This window comes from Tursiops truncatus, chromosome 17, assembly GCF_011762595.2.
Source record: "Tursiops truncatus isolate mTurTru1 chromosome 17, mTurTru1.mat.Y, whole genome shotgun sequence".
In the NCBI taxonomy this organism is placed as follows: Eukaryota; Metazoa; Chordata; class Mammalia; order Artiodactyla; family Delphinidae; genus Tursiops; species Tursiops truncatus.
Genome location: NC_047050.1, coordinates 38,297,135 through 38,317,212, shown reverse-complemented (window position 1 = coordinate 38,317,212; position 20,078 = coordinate 38,297,135). Strand labels below are relative to the sequence as shown.

Genomic DNA, 20,078 nt, shown 5'->3' with positions numbered 1-20,078 from the left:
GGCAGAGGGCTTCCCTGGTGGTGCAGTGGCTGAGAGTCTGCCTGCCGATGGAGGGGACGCGGGTTCGTGCCCCGGTCCGGGAAGGTCCCACATGCCGCGGAGCGGCTGGGCCCGTGATCCATGGCCGCTGAGCCTGCGCGTCCAGAGCCTGTGCTCCGCAACGGGAGAGGCCACAACAGTGAGAGGCCCGCGTACTGCAAAAAAAAAAAAACTCGGCAGAGAAGGGATGAGAGAGAGGTGGAGTACAGTCAAGAGAAGTTTCTATTAAAGATGAAATAGTTTATAGGTATGGGAGTGGTTGACAATATAGGAGAGGAGATAACTAACTGAAAGGGACAATCACTGAAAGGATAGAATCAAAAGCATAAAAACTTGTCTTCATCAAGGAGTAGCATAGCTTTTACTGACTAAAAGCGTGGACTTAACAATGAATACAGTTGTCAATTATTTTGAAGGTGGAAAGCAGGGACCTGAAACAGGAATGTGAAGCTGGCACTCAAGGGGCCACAACTCCCAAGACTATAACTTTCACAAGGACGGAGGCTGATCAGTCTTTTTTTCTGGTCTACTCCAAACAGACAAGGAAGTTACTGAAAATGGAAAAGGGAGAGAGGACAGGGGCTTAATAGGGTGAAAGTCTAAAATATTCCCTAAAAAAGAATGCAGACCACTGACCACTGGCAGGTAAACAAAAGAAATGAGCGGCCAGCTAAGGTTGGAGGCCATGGTTTGGTAGTGGCACAAGTTTATACAGTTGTAGGATTTTTTCCAACAGAACTCAGTGGCTCAGGGGAAAAAAAGCATAAATTTTTGAACTGATTCAGGGCTGGGACTTTTCCAGATGAAGCAAAAGACAAAAAAGCAAAGATGCTGAAAATATTAATCAGAGTAGTCCTGACAGTCAGCCATAGATAGAAGGGGTTCCCAAATCTGGTTTATAATCAGAACTACCTGGGAAAACTTAAAAATTGGATCCCAGGGTCTCATCTCAGATCAAATGAATCAGTATCTCTGAGAGTACACAGGCTAGTATTTGCTGTACTCAAGGTCAGTAGGGAAGGAACAGAAGTTGGAAAAGGGCTGACAGACTGGGGAAAACTTGGTCATGAACTTGAACATCTCACTGATGATGAGGAACATGGGAGCCCGGAAGTAAGAAAGGGATAGATTACTGGCACAGAGATCTTATGTAGAGCAATTCTGACAAAAAGGCCTGGCCATGGGTGGCTGATGAAGAGTAAAGGTGATAATGGAACCTGGAGTGCCAGGGGTGTTGGATAAGTTGATCACATGTCTTTTGATGCATGCACAGGAACATCCAGGTAGTTGTTTAGATGAGCTAGTAAGGAGGTAGGTGTAAGCTTCCAAGGAGAAAAGGCTTAAAAAATGATACAAGTAGAGATAGTCTAGAAATGCCATCAGGGAACTGGGAAATTTTCAGCATTGCCTTCCAGCCCTGGATAAGTTGGAAATGGGAGAATGAGTAGTCTCCAAGTAAGTGGAACTGGCACCATATTCTTTTTCCTCTTTTTTTTTGAAAGATGCTGCTGTTATTCTGTTTCCTCTAAATAATGGCCATACAATTTAGTCCAAGTACAAAGCTTTAAAGGACACTTAATAAACAGCATATACTTTTATTAATGAGTGAAAGAGCAAAGAGAAAACATATATGGGTAATAGTGACACAGCAAATGTTAGGCTTGTAAAAATGACCATGAATTTGTAATGTTTTGGTTTATAAGTCAAATTTAAATAAATAATTCATCCATCAAGTAACTACTGAGCATCTATTATTTGCCAGGCACCATTCTAGGTATCAACTGTGACAAAACCAATTCCTACCTCATGGGGAAACAGCCAATAAATAAGTAAATATACAGTATGTCAGTTGTAGATAAGTGCTATGGAGAAAAGTTTTAAAAGGGAAATGAGAATAAGAGTATTGGAGGGAAAGGGGGAGAGACATTGCTATTTTATAAGATGGTCAGGAAAGGACAATTACTTCTTAAGAAGGTGACATTTGAGAAGAGACCTGAGGGAAGTTAAAAGAATGTTCCTGAAAGAGAAAATTTCACAGGCCATTCGGTAGTGAATGTTCTTGGCATGTTCAAAGAACAGTAGGGGTACTGGTGTAGGAGAAGTTGCAAGGGAGAGTCGAATGAATAGCTAGAAGTCAAGTCACATGCGGCCTTGCAGGCCACTGTAAGGATTTTGATGCTGTATGAGACAGGAAATAGTTTAGTATTAGGGAAATTAAGCACATCATTGAAGAATCAAGGCATAAAATAACTTACCGCAATTTGTCTTTTATCTGTTTCTCCTCTTTTGTGATGAAGATCTAAATGAATCAGTTAAGAATAATAAAATTGATACTATTAAATATCACGATATTCTCAACTGTTGTTTTTTATTTAGAAAATACAAAATATTAAATACTTCTTTAATTTACAGAAATGAATTGTTCTAACATCACACACGTATGTTGATGAAGGATACAAGTCAAGTATTCCAAAATGGTAACATCCCATATGTAGTCATAGTAGGAGTCCATAGCATCATGACTGAAAAACAGAACTCAGTTACTTCCTCTTTCTTAAGCAGAAAAATTTCAGCTTCATTTTATTTCAAAAACCATTCATACCTGTTTTGTTCCTGCAGTGATTTAAAGGCTGTTTTGTAGTCAATCTCTCTGAGGAACTGACATAAAATTGCCACCTACATAAAAAAAGAATTGAAAATGGTTTCATGTAACTAGTATCAACAATGACTACTGGTTTTGGAGGGGTAATTTTTAATGATTTTCATGTCAAGAGTATATTACTTAAGAGGCCTCGCAGATCAGGCTGAGTGGATCAGCTGATATGTATGGAATCCATCCACTTTTAATTGTAAAAAACCCTTACACTAGGCTTCCCTGGTGGCACAGTGGTTGAGAGTCCGCCTGCCGATACAGGGGACACGGGTTCGTGCCCCGGTCTGGGAAGATCCCACATGCCATGGAGTGGCTGGGCCCGTGAGCCATGGCCGCTGAGCCTGTGCGTCCAGAGCCTGTGCTCCGCAACGGGAGAGGCCACAGCAGGGAGAGGCCCACGTACCGCAAAAAAAAAAACAAAAAAAAACCCTTACACAAGTGTCTGTCTGCCCAATATTTTCTTCCCCTGTGACCTAAATCATAAATTTTTAGAGCTTTATCTGAATGAGAAGCTGGCAAAAAGCCAGTTTAGAAAACTGAAGGGAATGGAAAACTGCCAAACAAAAGTGTCAAACATTCAAGGACATATAGAACATCCAATTAAACCTTTCACAGCTGGCAAGTACAGAAGCTCATTTTGGCAAAATGTAGGCCAGTCTGCTTAACATTGAAAACAGATCCATTTCAGTCATGTATGTAGGTCATAATGCTGATCTCTTTTTTAAATATTTAAAGATTTTTAAATTGATTATTATTCACATATCATAATGTAAACCCTTTCAGAGTAAAAAATTCAGTGGTTTTTAGAATATTCAGAAAATTGTACAATCATCACCGCTTTTAAGTCTAAAACATTTCATTACCTGCCTCCCGCAAGAAAACAAAAAGCTCCATACCCATTAGTAGTCAGTCTCTATTCCTCCCCTACCTCTCCACCCCGCAGTCTCTGGCAACCACTGATCTACATTCTGACTCTATAGATTTCCCTATTCTGGACATTTCATATGAATGAAATCATACAATACAAAGCCTTTTGTATCTGGCTTTTTTTTACTCAACATAAAACTTCCAGGATTCGTCCCTGTTGTAGCATGTATCAGTACTTCACTCCTTTTTATGGCTGACTAATATTCCACTGTGTGTGTATACATATATATATATACACACACACACACACACACACACATATACACACAACACACACACACACCAAATCTCGTTTATCTGTTCATCAGCTGATGAACACTTGGGTTGTTTCCACTTTTTGGCTATTATGAATAATGCTGCTATAAACATTTCACATACAAATTCTTCTGTGGACATACGTTTTCAGTTTTCTTGGTTATATACCCAGGAGTGAAACTGCTAGGTCATACGGTAGGTAATTCAATGTTTAACTTCTTGAGCAAGCACCAAATTGTTTTCCAAAGAGGTTGCCCCATTTCATATTCCTACCAGCAATATATGAGTGTTCTAATTTCTCCACATCTTCACCAATACTTGTTACTATCTTTCAGTTACAGCCTCCTTGTGAGTGTGAAGTGACATCTCATTGTGGTGCTTACATTTCCCTAATGATTAACGTACATATCTACTTTTAAATATAAGAAAACATACTTGAGAATGCTTTTTCCATTTATAAGGTTCAAAGACCAATGCCTTCTAACTCATACTTTCATTTTAGTTAAAATTCTGTAAACTATTTTTAAAAAATGTAAAGAACATGCAAATTCTTAAATACCATAAATTTAAGCAATTATGATACGGAAAATAAAAGCTACTTCCCAGTCCAATGCCTTATATTTATCATAAACTCTAATATTCATGAAAACAGACCAGCATCATAATATAAACTAACCTGTGTGTGGCAATTCAGCAAAGAACAGCACTTTATCATTCGTTTTATTACCTACAAAAACAAAATTCTCGTTATTTTCAAAAACTAGTTAATGTCAATTGTAACAAATGTACCACTCTGATGTGGGATGTCAATCATGAGGTAGGTTGTACATGTATGGGGACAGGAGGTACATGAAAACTCTGTTATTTTTCACTCAATTTTGCTATGAATCTAAAACTGCTCCAAAAAATAGAACTTTTAAGTTAAAAAAATCTAGTTATTAAAAAATTTTAAATCTTATTTCAAAAGCCATTATTGTAAATATTAAAAAATGCCATTTATTAAATTATGATATTGGTGGCCTAAACCAGAGGAAAGGGTAATGCATATTGAGAGAAAATTAACAAAATTTGAGATTTAGGAGGCAGAATCAATATGCCTTGAAGGCTGAATGGATGTTGGTGGGAGGGTTAGTAAAGAAAAGAGGATGAGAGGATTTATGCTTGGTCAACTCAAAGGGCTAAACAAAGCTGACTGCTATTTCGGTGGGGTCTTCTGTTTTTGTTTTTGTTTTGGTGTGGGAAGGTTATCAGGAGGAGAGACTGGTAGAGTAAGACGCTGAATCAGGGAACTTCCCTGGTGGTCCAGTGGGTAAGACTCTGCGCTCCCAATGCAGGGGGCCCGGGTTTGATCCCTGGTCAGGGAACTAGATCCCACACACATGCTGCCAACTAAGAAGGAGTTCGCATGCCGCAACCAAGAGCCGGAGCAGCCAAAATAAATAAATAAATACTAAAAAAAAAAAAAAAAAAAAAAATGCTGAATCAGTTTTGGACAGGTTGAGTTTCAGGTGTTTTTGGGAAATCAAAGCAGCAATAGCTGTGGGCACTGGAAATATGGAGAGCAATCTGGTCTAGAGCAATCAATTTGGGAGTTACCACCATATACATGGAAATGAATAAGCTCATGCAAAAAGAGGCCCAGGAAGAACATTTAAAGCCAGACAAGAAGCAAGCAAGCCCGCAAAAACAACCTACCTGGTCTGTATAAACATCTGGGGGCACAGCCTTATTAAAGAAATCAGAACACACCGCTCCTGCCTGGAGGTAATAGTGAAGAGCTGCCGAATACTGATTTGTTGCTTGAAGTAGAAAAGAGAGATAAAGAATTACCTGCCATTAAGTACACAGCTGGAAAAATAGGGCCTCTTTTGTGAAGAGTCAGGTATTATTACTTCATGTTTGACAAAAGCAGATTCAAACCACAGACCTAGGGATAACACTTAGCCAGGCCAACCATGAGAAAAATTGGCTTTATTTTTTCAACCACTTTAAAGTAGTTGTATAATAGAGTCTTTCCTTCTCAAACTGATTAGCCAAATATTCAGCTCAGATTCCTTGTCAAACGTACTGGTACAGAATTTAGTATTTGGAGGTACAGCCAGTATTTTGTAGTGACTATCAATGGAATTTAACCTTTAAAAATTGTGAACCACTATGTTGTAAACCTGTAACTTATGTAATACTGCACATCAACTATACTTCAATTTAAAAAATGAAAAAAATAAAAATGACTTAAGGCTGCTTGCAATAAGTCACTTAAAAAAAAAAAGCTGGGTGGCAGACACAGGAGATACATGAGGATTCATTATACTATTCTCTCTACTCTTACATTTTGAACTTTCTCTTTAAAAAAATCAACTCCTAAAAAAGTGACCCAGAAATGACACCAGTCAGAACTGTAATTTGATCTGTATAGTAATAGAAATATTAGAAATTCCCTATCAAGTTGGAAAATCTATCACATACACCGGGGGGAAAAATTAGGAATCTATTTTCAAGAACACAAATAATTATCAAGAGTGCCTGGACATATTTTAGAACATTTAAAGAGCAATTTTGTAAACTAAACTTTAACCTCTTTCCTTAAGAATGTTTTACCAACTTTTTAGATGACCGTTTACTATTAAAAAAAAAACAACACAGAGAAAAAGCAGTCAACATAAAACTAAAAGCATCTGAATCAAAGGCTCAGAAAAATGCATACATATAACAATAATAGTTACTTTCAATTTCATCTAGGAAGAAGAGTTAGAGAATGTCAAAAACAAGACTTAAGTTTAATAAAGTATTGTAATAACAAGTGTAATATATTTATTTTCACTTCTAAAACTGCTACGAAAACAAAACACAAAGCAACCATACATCTCACTTACCAAAATAAATGTCTGCCTGAATAATTAACCAGGAATGGTTGTTTGGGTTTATACTGAGGGAATACCGAACTAGCTCTTTCACTGTGATAGCCACGGCTTCAAAGTCCACGGACTGGAGGCTATATGAAAGACAATAAACATAATCTCTATTTTAAGAGTCAACTTCAAATTCCATACACACATTTATTAAAAACAAAAAGGCTTCGTCAAAATTTAGGTGATCATAAATACAATGCTAAGTATTACTAGGAGTAAATATTTTAAAACTACCAAAACAACTAAATCTGAGGAAGTGTGATCAGCTAACTTTTTATAAGGGGCTGAAGACAATCTGATTTTTGTTTCCTTTATTTTCCCAAAATGCCAAAGAAGGCCACTCTAAAAAGTATCTTTAAATATTCGACAACATAAAGCACAAAAAAGGTCATAGGATAAAACCCGTCTCCACTTTTTATGCACAATTTACAGGCAACAAAATTACAAAGAGACAGACTCATAAAATTTTTCCAAATGATTTTTAAGTTCTGTTATCTAGAGGAAGCTACAGAAAACAAGGGCTCAAACACTAACAATACTGCTACATGGCCTTAAATTCACCTTGTGGCTTCTTGTAAGGGTTAACTAACTCCTCTGGATTAGATGTTTCACCGGGTTGGGGCGAGCCATGGCAAGGGTATCACTGCAGCTCATTTGCAAGCAATGAAGAATCCAAAAAAGAGTACGGAAGGGGGCCAGCTGCTCTGAGCCTAGTTCAGCCTGGAAGTCCTGAGATGCAGAATTAGGAGGTGGAACTGTGAGGATAAAGCCAAGCAAACGCCCAAGAAACACGCTGACAGCCCCTACAGCGAGACCCAGCGGGGGAGAACAAGCTTCGGCTTCAGAAACACACCGAGGTTCAAGTCCTGGCGCTATCATCTAACAAGGTTGGACAAAGTACTCCTGTTGCCCTGAGGGGTCAGATTTTACCATAACTCACCACTGTTCCCAGTACAGTGGGAAAGTATTGTGGTGCCATTAGTAAACACCCAACTGTTGATTTACAACTAATTTATTTACAATTATTTAAATGAGTTACACTGGTTTATGTTTCCTAGAAATTATAAAATGTTAAGTCTAAGAATTCTATCTACATAACAAACAATCAATTTTAAAATAGTAACACTTAATCCATGCCATCCTCACACTATTCTTGGAGTCAATAAAGACTCCTCTGCTCAAGAGAAATATCTTTTCTGGTCAAACATTTAGTCACATTTTATTTTCTCTGGGTTAATTTACATTAAAGTAATTTTATCATGAAAACAATAGTTAAGCCTACTACGTGGCAGCCCTTATTCTAAACACCTAGCTTAGAAAGTTTATTATTTAATCCTCATAAGGTAGGTACTATTCTCATACCCGTTTTACAGATGAGGAAACTGGCACAGAAAGCAACTAACCCAAGGTCATATACCTGAGAAGTGGAGAGGCTGGGACTCAGTCTCTCTGAGTCTGGCTCAGAACCTCTATAATAAACCATTCTTTTGCCCCATTTATAAACACACACTGAAAAAAATCAATCATTAGTTTACAGTCTAAACTTAGGCCAAAGAAGTAACACCAAAGAGGTATTACAACCATCAATTAAAAAGGCAAAATGACCTCTACCTGATTCTTGGACTGCTATCTGATATACCAAATTTTATGTAAAAATCTGCAGTTATTTGCTTCAGGAAGCATAGTGCTTCTGTGGGAACTACGGCTCATAAGCGGAGGGAAGGGTCACTCACCCACTTTAGACTCTCCGAATCCCTGTCAGAGACAGAACGGCTTCCAATCTCTAAGACTGAGACGGAAGCAAATTGCTCTCATTCTACTGCCTGCTTACCTACCTACTACAATCTTTTCTTCTTCAAAAATGCCACTAAAAGCAATAAAATAAGGTCTAGACCTGCCCTTCAGGCACAAAGATGACTGGCGGGGAAGGGAGAAAAGGAAAAGTAACTTTTGTGAGGAAACAAATGGACTCTCCTGAATGAGAAGTTGCTACGTGTGGGAAGAGAAAAATATAAATGGTTTCTTCTTCCAGAAAAGGAACCTTTTCTTCTTCCCCCCCCAAAATTCCCCCATCCTCTTACTGTGATTCTCAGGTGATGGAAGTTAAGAGAGAAGATTTCTTAAATTACTTAAAGAACTTCTTAAGGCAACTAAAAAGGGTTGGGAACCTCCGACAATCACTGTTAGAAAAACCTGATAGAAAGTCATTCTTATTTAGCCTCAATTTTCTAATTCTACCACTGACAAGGAATCAGGACTACTGAGAGACTGTCTAGGTTCTACTTAAGGCTACTATACCTTAGCTCTTAACTTAGTTATGCCTTATCCATAATTTTTAGGAAGATTATTACTGTTAATAGAGAAACATGAAGTTGGCTATAGAGTCCTAACAAATTGCAGCCTTTTGATCAAATTATTCAAGGTTATCTATATCAGTCAGGATGGTTTCTAAATATATAAAACAGTTTAATAAAATGTAAGCTGTAATACTTCTTACTTGGGGATGGAGGATGGCCAGATAGAAATGTGTTCAGCTGTAATATCATTCACAATGTCCTCCTTATTTTAAAAAAAAAAAAAAAAAGCATGATTTAAAAGGAAATTTCTTCCAAAGATTTTTTAGATGAAATTATAAAATACTTACCCGAACATTGTGAAGTTTCACAAAGAGTGATAAAATAATAGTCAAAACCAACGGTTCCTATGAGAAAGAAAACACAGAATCCTTAAATATTATATATATTTTAGTATCTCTCCCATCAACTTCAAGGAGACCAAGTATTTTCCTTCAAAAGGTTCTTACGGGTTTGAAAATTACCACCTGCTTTAGTTTACAGCACACTAAAGATCAACTTTATTTTTAATCTCATGAAAGAAATGACAACACACAATTTACACAGAAATGACCAAATTTAGGTGTCTGTCCTCACGTCTTTTGAAATTGAGTAAACAGACCTCTTTCCAACTAGTACTTCCAGCTACCTCTAGAAAAAATTGACTTTTTATTCCTTAAAATAATAAAGGATGGAATTTAAAGAGTGGAATCTATGTCCAATAAATAAATATGACGTTAATCCTATCAAGAAAAATTAAAGTTAGGCTTCACCTATCCAGCCTTATTATGAAGAATTCTTTACAGTTTAAAAAACACCTGTTCTATTCACTAAAACATGGTAAGGTAAATGCAAAACAAACTTCTCCATTCAGACTATCCCATCCTCAAAAAAATGATCACTGAAGCTAAAAAGCACATTAACAGATTACTTAAATAATCAGCATTTAAACACTCAATATTTTTTGTCATATTCTACAGGAATCAGCAATAGTAGTTAGATCAATTTTTATAAAGCTTACCCGTAATTTTTTGATAAAAGAAAGCAGTTCACTCCTACAAAAAACACAAATTGTGTATATGCATTTAATATTAGAAATTAAAAATAAAAACAAGAAAGTAAATTATACGTGAAGGTTTATTCCTAACTTTCCAGTCCTGCATGTATAAAAGAGTATAATATTCTACTGTTGTACTAACCTAATAAAATGTCTTTCCTGCTTTAATCACATGTGACATCTTCAGTACCATCCAACCAAAACTGTTGACTTTGAACTCAGGTTTGATTATATTAAATGATTAATAAGTAGTCTCTTAAAGTAACATATAAGCAAGGTATTTCCTAAGGTGGCCATATCAGACAAGTCCATTGGAGATCAGCACCACAGAATTCTTACATTGCCCATCTTTATGATACACAAGGATAATGGTAGGTGTTCTTACAACAGTACAAATAGTATAAATAAAAAAACAAACTGATAGAACATACCGATACATTATACCTAATGTAGACTCCCTCTGCTTTATTAAACTAATTCTGCCATCATTTCCTCGTTTGTGTTGACTGGACACACTACAGATCTGAACAACAACTTCCCAAAGGTCTTTAGCAGTCCGCCTACTTTCTTTAGGGCCTGGAAGTTCTTTGCATGTAGCTGCTAAAAGCTGTCCAAGCTATAACATGAAAAACAGACAGAAAATACACAAAAGATAATCTGTAATGTCATACATGCTATTTCTATTATTGAGGAACATTTGAAGAAAGATAAATAACTGCCCACACATACGAAGCACAGGTATCTTATGCTGTGCCTTCTATCCAACCGCTGAAGAACTGAGAGCTCACTGTCTACCGACAGATCTGAATCCGATCTGGGAAGGGAATCCTCTGGTCCCACCACATTATAAACCTCCTTGTTTCTAAACAATTATAGTCTAATGAGAAGAAAATGAGACAATGCAAAGAGGTATGTGATCTATTCAGTGGGAAAAAACAAAACTGCTAAATGCACATAGTATGATCCCACCTTAAAAAAAAAAAGCCCAAAATGGAACATATACACTATAATGTTAACTGTAAAAGCCCGGAGATGAGACTAAAATAGGGGTTAAATTTCACTCACACACACAATTTTTTTTTAATTTTAATGGAAAAAATGAGGAAAAAATATGGACATTGAAGTTGGCAGAATAAAGGAACAAGATCTAGAGCAACTTTTCTCTAAGAAAAATGATAGCAACTGGGGATGGACCTACTGCTGATGTGAGGAGGTAGAATTAGGAAGGACAGATTACTGAAAGCGACTGATCTGAATAAAGGCCGCCTTCAGGACCAAAGGTGTAGGAAGGACCCAGAAATAAAGAATGCAAGGGCTGAAAGCAAAAGGCACAGAAAAGACAGGCCCAAAATGTAGAGAAAGAAATAGGTTTATGTGCCGAATCCAGCACGTCTTTCCCTCTATAATTTAAGCAAGAGAGAGCCCCTCTATCCTTTCTTTTTAGTAATTCTTATACATCATTTCTCTTTAGAGGGTAAAGTAGCCAAGGATAATTCACGTCCATCAGGAATCCCCAGTTCCCTGACTGGACCTAGAAAAGGTTCATAATGGGGTCCCACTGCTTAAAGAAAGAGGCAGGATTATGACAAAGGTGAAAATAGTGCTTTCCCCCCAAATTTCAAACATAGAAAAGTAGAAAGTACAGTTCAATAAATACCTGAACACTTGACTTAATTTACAAGAATTCTGGTGCTTCCTAAAGCTAGTGAAAATGGTGTTAAAAACCCTAGCTATGCTATGTGAACGGAAATCAAGGGTCCCTGATCCAGGAGAACATTTCATCCTGCGTGCCTACTGCACGTACTCTTCTCTAACAACTAGGATCACAATATACACAAGCTATTTACTGCAGTTCTCAATTTCATTTTCTGTTGTCAGAGATCACATGCTTGGCTGAAGGTTACTACCTTAAGCAAGTAAATTCACTTAAAAGTAAGAATTTTCAGAGGTATTAGGCCCCAAGTCAATTGAATTCCACAAACATTCTTGAGCATCTCCTATGTGCTCGGTATCAGGCAAAGCACTGAAAATATGAAAATTAACTGTCCTCAAGAAGCTCACTGTTTTACAGGGAAGACAGACAGGTGAACAAATAATTTACTATACAGTATAAGTGCAACAAAAGAAATATGTCCACAGTACAACAGTACAGAAGTAACAAGAACAGCAAGTTTGCAAAGAAAAGAATTATGGAAAGCTTTAAAGAAACTACACAAACCGGCCAAAGTGGGAAGAGCATCTCGGCCAAATGAACACACAGAAGTGCAGAAGTGCGGAAGCCTGAGAAAGCACTGTGTGTACAAGGGCCATGAGCACTCTGGCACCACAAACAGAGCTGGCATGACAGGGAGGGAGAAGGAGAAGCTCCCACACCTTAAAAGGCCTTGCAGGCCACGGCAAAAGCCATGGTCTTTGTCTTATACCATCATGACTGTTAGCGCCAACCTCTCCTCCTCCCACTAGCTAGTCTCTTATAATCCAAGCGCCCATAAATGCTATACATTTTCCAATATACTACACTACCTCCCATACTGATCCAAGGGAGAGGCTGGACTGTTTTTCTTATTTCTAAAGGTCATATTTAGTCACATGCGTAAGACTTTTCCCTTTCCTTTTTCCATTCCTAAGAGAATGGAAAATAAAATTGATTAAAAATCACTTAAGGGCTTCCCTGGTGGCACAGTGGTTAAGAGTCCGCCTGCCAGTGCAGGGGACACAGGTTCATGCCCCAGTCCGAGAAGATCCCACATGCCGCGGAGCGGCTGGGCCCGTGAGCCATGGCCGCTGAGCCTGCGCGTCCGGAGCCTGTGCTCCACAACGGGAGAGGCCACACCAGTGAGAGGCTCGCATACCGCAGAAAAAAAAAAAATCACTTAATATTTCATTACCCAGGGATAATGACTATTAATATCCTTCCAGACTCTTCCTTATGCATCTGTATATATATTCCACATCAAATTCAAAGTTTGAAAGCTGCTCTAAATTGTCTAATTTTTAATACCTGATCCCTTACTCTAGACTTCTTAATCTGATTACTTTCTCCTCTACGTTAACAAGGGAACAAGGGGCCAACTAGGGAAGGAGACACACAAAACCCTAATCCAGATGAGACGATGAGATGCCTCAGTGGTCCCTGCAGCAAGGTCACCTCATACCCTTCCTCCTCTGTGGCCAGATCAAGGGGAAGTGCAGGAAGCAGTGAGCTAACCTAGCCCAAGGTTAGGCAACCTACAACACAATACCCCGTGCCCTTCCACACTGCAGGCCCTCAAACATGCAGCCAGCCTTCCTGGTGCACACAGCTCCACAGAATTCACAGCTAAGAGAAGCAAAGAGAAAAGCCACTGCACTGTCACAATACTAAGCAACAAGCTACCGTTCTAAGTGGAAATGATAATCTTGAAACAAAACGGTCGTCTCATCTGAGAGTTTACTAAAGACAGGAGACTGCTGGGCATAATCAGACAAATACCCTAGATATTAGGAACTCCTATCTCAGAAAGTTCACTAAAAAAACAGATATAATCCAATGTCTGAAATTCCAAAGAGAAGGATGACTTAAGTATGACAATAAATTTTTATGAACGACCATAAACAAAAAGGAGGAAAAAAACAAAAGAAATCAGTAAGTCTTCAAAGGGTTGAAGTGAAATGAGCTCAGTTTTTTAAAGGCCATACATGAAATAAGGAGGAAGAAACAAATAACCAAAGGCAAACGTAAAAACTGGTCCAGTGTTGCAAGGTTTCCAGATAACCATCCATTTAAGGGGCTGTGTACTGAAGATGAGATGACGGCAGGTAAGAACAAAAGGTAACACAAGCATTAAGAAAAGAGTAAGGAAATCTGAAGGACCAAACATATATTAAAAAAGTGGTAAATCATGAAATGTTTTGGTTTTTTTTTAACTACAAGACCAGAAAGGGAGAAAAGTTCACTGCTTATTCAGGGTAAACGTAATATTAACACATGAAAGAAAGAATCTTAGGGAAGACCTCCCGTCTCTCTTTATTTTTGATGTTTTCTCCACCCAGAAGCATTTCCAGTCGTGCAGGATAGGTGTAATTAAGAAAGGAGAATAAACAAACAACATACCATCAATTCACTGAATGAACAGTTTCATATGGAACTAATCACTAATAACAAACATGTACCCTAATTAGAATCAGGTATCAACTTAGAGAGTTTAACAGGCTTTGAAGAAGGGTAAGGTGCTCAAATGGAAAATGGGTGCAGCTCATCCCTAGCGCCCCCCCCCAGTTCAACCCAGCTAGACCCGGGTATTCCAGAGCTGAACCCGGGGTTTGACTATATCAATCAAAGCAAGAAAAGCTGACTAACTTCTCACTACTTTAGGATTATACCAAAATGTTGTCTATTAACGAAATAATTTTTGCTTGCATTCTCGTAACTATAGGGTAGAAGAAAAAAATATTAGAGAGGGCAAACTCAAGTGCCTGAATTATCAAAAACTATACTTTTACCTACAAACCAACAAGCATTTGTCCAAACTTAGACTGAATCTTAGAAACTGGACAAGCTCCCTAAGTAGTACAGATCTAAAGAAACTGGTCCAATAATCCCACCCTAATAATCCTTTTATTTAGATAAGCATGAATTACCTTTACATATGGATTACTCTGAAGCAGAAATGCAGGAACTTGCAGGGTAAGGTATTCATTTTCCCTCCAGTTTAACATAAAAGCAACACACTCCTCGGCAATAACTTGACGAAGAGGAATATCTAAAAAGCAAAGAAGAAAGTAGTTGGAGTTACCATCATAACATTAAAAGAACAAAGCATGGGACTTCCCTGGCAGTCCAGTGGTTACGATGCTGTGCTATCACTGCAGAGGGTGCAGGTTTGATCCCTGGTAAGGGAACTGAGATCCTGCAAGCCGTGCAGCGCGGTGTGGCAATCAATCAATCAATAACAAAGCAAATAGTTGCTCAGATTCCAGCTGAACAAACTAAAAACAAGTTACAGATGAAAAAATAGAAAAACACTAATATTTTATACTTTTCTCTATAAAGTTTAAGGTTTCCCAATAATAGGTTGCCACAGTCCCCACTATTAATCAACAAAATTCTCTACTAAGAACACCTTAAGATGCCTAATACTGTACTGTGGAAGTCTAGGAGTTGGTACCCAGCCTCTACAAATTTATAATTTAAATGAGCAGAGAGGGACTTCCCTGGTGGTCCAGTGGTTAAGAATCCGCCTTCCAATGCAAGGGACGCAGGTTCGATCCCTGGTCAGGGAACTAAGGTCCCACATGCCATGGGGGCAACTAAGCCCACATGCCGCAACTACTACTGAGCACGCAGGCCACAACTAGAGAGCCCGCATGCTGCAACTACAGTGCCCACGAGCTCTGGAGCTCACACGCCACAACTAGAGAGAAGCCTACGGGCTGCAACTAAGACCCGACGCAGCCAAAAATAAATAAATAAATGAGCAGAGAAGAACCACACAAACAAAACAAATATATAATGGTATGGTATAAACTTCTAGCTATTTAGAGCACAGAAATAGGTAAACCATGTTTAAAGCTGTAATAAATCCATGTTAATATGTTTTTCATTTTTTAAAATAATTTTTCCTGATTAAAACATGATAAATATTCATAAGAGACAAATCATTCACTCATTCAAAAAATACGTACTATACCTGTAACAATTTTAAATAAAAAGATATGAGGGGAAAAAATCACTCAGAATTGTTTGACCATTATTTCCTTTGAAATAAATAATTATTAAATATACCTTAATATTAAATACATTGCGAATTTTTGCAGCTCAAAGTATATAATACTCAGGTTTTAATGTATTTCAAGAAAGAGGAAAAGAAACCCAATGAATACTAAATAACAATGTTAAAACTTAAAATGGGGAGAGCTATTAAACTTCTTGAGTACCTATATTTTTCAGTCATTCTAAAAAGTCTTTGCCTGTGGCTGTTTATATCTCACTTTATCCCAAAAAGCGACTGGAGACGACAAAAAAGAGGCACAGGAACACACCAAAATTAAGTAAAAATACATTATTTGCATCATCTTCTTAAAGAAGGAGTGAAGATAGAAGTAAATTTAATATCCCAGCGTACAACATGTCACTGCGCGTTGTGCACCATACACTTTGCCAAAGGAAGCCCAGACAGCATTTGGCTCCAGGGCGTCCTTTATTCACTGGGCATCTCATTAGTGAGTCCACAATGGTTCTTAAAGAAGAATCAGCATCTAGAGAGTGGGGTTCAAACGTTTTCTTGTTCTTCCTAAGAGTACATCCTTTCCTTCTCATTTCAAACACTGCTTATAACACAAACTATGGGACAAATAGATGCACATTCAGTAAGTTAGGGGAGAGAAGGAAGAATGGAGGGAGGGAGGGAGGGAGGGAGGGAGGGAGGGAGGAAAAGGTGAACTTCAAACTACTCAAATGCCAAAAAGGTAGTACAAAGAGACTATAATTACTTGAAGGCATTTCCAACCATTTCAAAGAGTAAAAGCACAGGCTTAAGTTGGCCTGATGAGTTCAAAACACAGTTCCGTCTCTTCCTTCATGACTTCGGCCAAATTCTTTAAACTTAGTTTCTTGATTTACAAAACGGGGATAATTAAATAAGAAGCTACTTCACGCAGCTGCTGCGAGGACTAAAATCAGTTATGCACCTAAGCTCTGAGAAGAATGTCTGACATGTAGTTAGCACTCAATAAATGTTAGGGTTTTTTAAATTCTTTTTGCTTTTCATTTTAGAGAACCAATCTTCAACATTTAAAAAGAAAACACTCTGGGGAATTCCCTGGCAGTCCAAAGGTTAGGACTCTGTGCTTTTGCTGCCGAGGGCCCGGGGTTCAATCCCTGGTAGGGGAACTAAGATCCCACAAGCCGCGCAGCATGGCCCGAAAAGAAAAAGGAAAAAAAAAGAGCTTTAGAAAACACTCTGTTGACAGTTAGTATATATTAATGAGATCAATTTTTATTGTGATACTGAAGGGCAATGATGCATTAAAACTCAAAGGTATTCTATCTATAGAGTGCTAAAAAGTTGTAATTTTTTCAAGAAATCACAATGTTATAACAATTAAATTAATTCAAAAGACCCCAGAGGGCCAGCAGCCATTTGTTTGGGCACATTATTAGGACCTTGCTTTATACTTCAATTTTACTATTTATAGTATTAAATGTGTACAGTACGATTGAAATGCTCTAAATATTATTAAATCATGTAAAAGTAAGAAACTGCTTTAACTAAGCAAGATTATATGTAACAGATAATTCTTATGATAAAAAAACTTCTTATGATAAGCTTCTTTTCATAATAAGATCTTCAGTCAAAATCTGTTCCTAAAGTGACCACAGTGACTTCCTGACCCACAGGCAATCATGCTGAGGGCTATCTATGGCAGCTATGAGGAAATAAACCTTCAACATGCAGCTTCAAGGACATTTTGAATCTTTTAACATAATATCTTAAAATTGCAATATGGTTTTTGTAGTGTGTTGAATGCTGTCCCCTCAAAATTCATGTACACCTGAAACCTCAGAAGGTGATCTTACTTGGAAACAGGGTCTTTGCAGATGTGGTTAGTTAAAATGAGGTCATACTGAATTAGGGTAGACCCTAAATCCAATGACTGGTGCCCTTACAAGAGGAGAAGACATGGACACATGGACGGACGGACACACAAACACACACACACACACACACACACACACACACACACACACACACACACACAGAAGGCCACGTGAAACAGGTAAAGACTGGAGTGATGCAGCTGCAAGCCCAGGAACACCAAAGGCTGCTGGGAGCCACCAGAGGCTAGGGAGAAGCAAGGAAGGATCCTTCTCTAGAGCCTTCAAAGGGAGTGTAGGCCTGCAGACCCCTTGATTTCAGACATCTCATCTCCAAAACCATGAAAAAATTAATTTCTGCAACAATAAAGACCCAAAGCAGCCAAAAATAAATAAATAAATTTTAAATAAATAAATAAATTTCTGTTACTTATTTATGGCAATCCTAGGAAATTAACAATTTCCTACATTTTCCCCAATGTTTTCAAGTGAACTCCACATCTGAATTGTTTTAAAAGACAAATAATTTTTTCACAGATGGTAAAAAGTCCAGTAAATATTCTTTTAGAATATTCCCCACAGTTACTTGAGTACTAAATTTCTGAAATTTGGCTTTGTGAAAAAGTCTTACCAGGAAGCCTCATTTCCAGATATCCTCGCACCCTACTAATAAGATCAGAAGGCGGTCTCTCTCCAGATTGCCCTGTTCCAGCTTCATGTGTATGAATATCCAAAAGCAGCATCTCATTCAGCATGACCTGACGAAGTTTTGGTGAGAATTCTGTCACCAACTCCAAACAAGCAGCAAATAGCTGTTTAGCATGGGTAAAGTCCTATAAAAAGAAACAGCAGAATAGCCTGCATCACCTTTCCTCTGGAGTCAAAAAATACGTCTTTAAAAGTACAGAACAAAGAGGAGAAGAATTAATTTAAATGGTTAACACAGGTTATCTTGGGGAGTGAGGCTAGACTATCATCTTTTTATCATCTCTGCATTGTTGATTTATTCCAATAAATACTTAATTCTTTTGTAAATTTTTTTTTTTTTTTTGGCTGCACCACACGGCATGCAGGATCTTAGTTCCTCAACCAGGGATTGAACCCGTGCCCCCTGCAGTGGAAGCACAGAGTCCTGACCACTGAACCGCCAGGGAATTACCTGTAATTTTTAAAAAACATCCAATAAACAATCAATATAATATACATGCTATATTACTAAACAAGTTTTACATAAATTATAAAATAACAAAACTAGGGGACTTCCTTGGCAGTCCAGGGGTTAAGACCCCACGCTTCCACTGCAGGGGGCACAGGTTCAATCCCTGGTCTGGGAACTAAGATCCTACATGCCACACAGCGTGGCCAAAAAATAAATTAATAAAATAACAAAACTAGAAGTTTTATATAAATATTACATACATATATCATACAGGTATAAAATTCCATGATTAAACACCCTTCTCCCCCTAAGATAGTCAGAATTAGACCTTACCCCTTCAACAAGGTTCCACATTCTAAAATTTTGCACACAACCCTATTAGCCTATATAATTGACTAATAAATAAATCAAATCAGCTATGATCCAAGCCCTTTCCTACACATCTCTTTCTAATTTTTCCAAAGAGTAGCCTTCGCTTACTCTCTCCACATGATTCTTTCACTCGTACAATGTGGCTTCTATCCCCCACATCATGAAAAAGAAATAGCTCTTACTAAACAAAGATCTTCTAATGGCACAATCTACTCAATACCTTTCAGTTACCTTACTGCACTTAGGGGCTGCAACCCAGTGCTGTCCATTCCCTTTTCTTGACAACCTCTATCCCCTTAGCTATTATGACCCCACAAGTCTGGTCTTCATACCAGACTCTTTCTCACGCCACTCTTTTTGGACCTGTGCTGGATACCCTAGGTTCTGAATATTCTCCCAGGGTGATCTTTGATGATTCCCAAATCTGTATTTCCATCCCAGACTACTTCACAAATAGATCCTTATGTAAAATCTACAAAAGTAATTTTAAGGATTTTTGTTTTTGTTTTCTTTAGCTTGGAATACAATCTTTACTAACTGAACCCTAAATACAAAAGAACTATTCATGCTCTCTAATTCTTTAAAAGACATAGAGTAGTAGCCATATGTCCAAGACCCTTTTCGTATAGCTATGAGGGTAAAAGGAAAAAGAATAAACCAAAATGCCTTTTCAAATATCCTCCTAGGCCTACAACTATGATTTTAAGATCAGGAAAACACAACTGATTCTGATTCCTGGCTTCACGCTAAATTTACAAAGCATATTCTTAACCAGACGTCAATGTATGCTTTTACTCA

At 37.9% G+C, this 20,078-nt stretch overlaps 1 protein-coding gene across 7 annotated transcripts in view; it reads right to left on the bottom strand.

Annotated features, from left to right (window-relative positions):
- The window catches only part of INTS8 (integrator complex subunit 8), a 64,947-nt gene that overhangs the window by 15,394 nt on the left and 29,475 nt on the right, over window positions 1-20,078 (bottom strand). For all 7 annotated transcript variants that reach the window (XR_002174330.3, XM_019925118.3, XM_019925117.3 and 4 more), the window contains 12 exons: window positions 18,381-18,582; window positions 14,794-14,915; window positions 10,605-10,789; window positions 10,138-10,171; window positions 9,428-9,484; window positions 9,281-9,342; window positions 6,748-6,866; window positions 5,570-5,673; window positions 4,551-4,601; window positions 2,642-2,715; window positions 2,497-2,561; window positions 2,295-2,338 (listed from right to left, as the gene is read on the bottom strand). Coding sequence is in view for 6 of the 7 variants with exons in the window: in XM_019925118.3 (XP_019780677.1) it covers window positions 2,295-2,338; window positions 2,497-2,561; window positions 2,642-2,715; window positions 4,551-4,601; window positions 5,570-5,673; window positions 6,748-6,866; window positions 9,281-9,342; window positions 9,428-9,484; window positions 10,138-10,171; window positions 10,605-10,789; window positions 14,794-14,915; window positions 18,381-18,582 (1,119 nt within the window). In the remaining variant the exon portion in view is untranslated. The remainder of the gene's footprint in view (window positions 1-2,294; window positions 2,339-2,496; window positions 2,562-2,641; window positions 2,716-4,550; window positions 4,602-5,569; window positions 5,674-6,747; window positions 6,867-9,280; window positions 9,343-9,427; window positions 9,485-10,137; window positions 10,172-10,604; window positions 10,790-14,793; window positions 14,916-18,380; window positions 18,583-20,078) is intronic.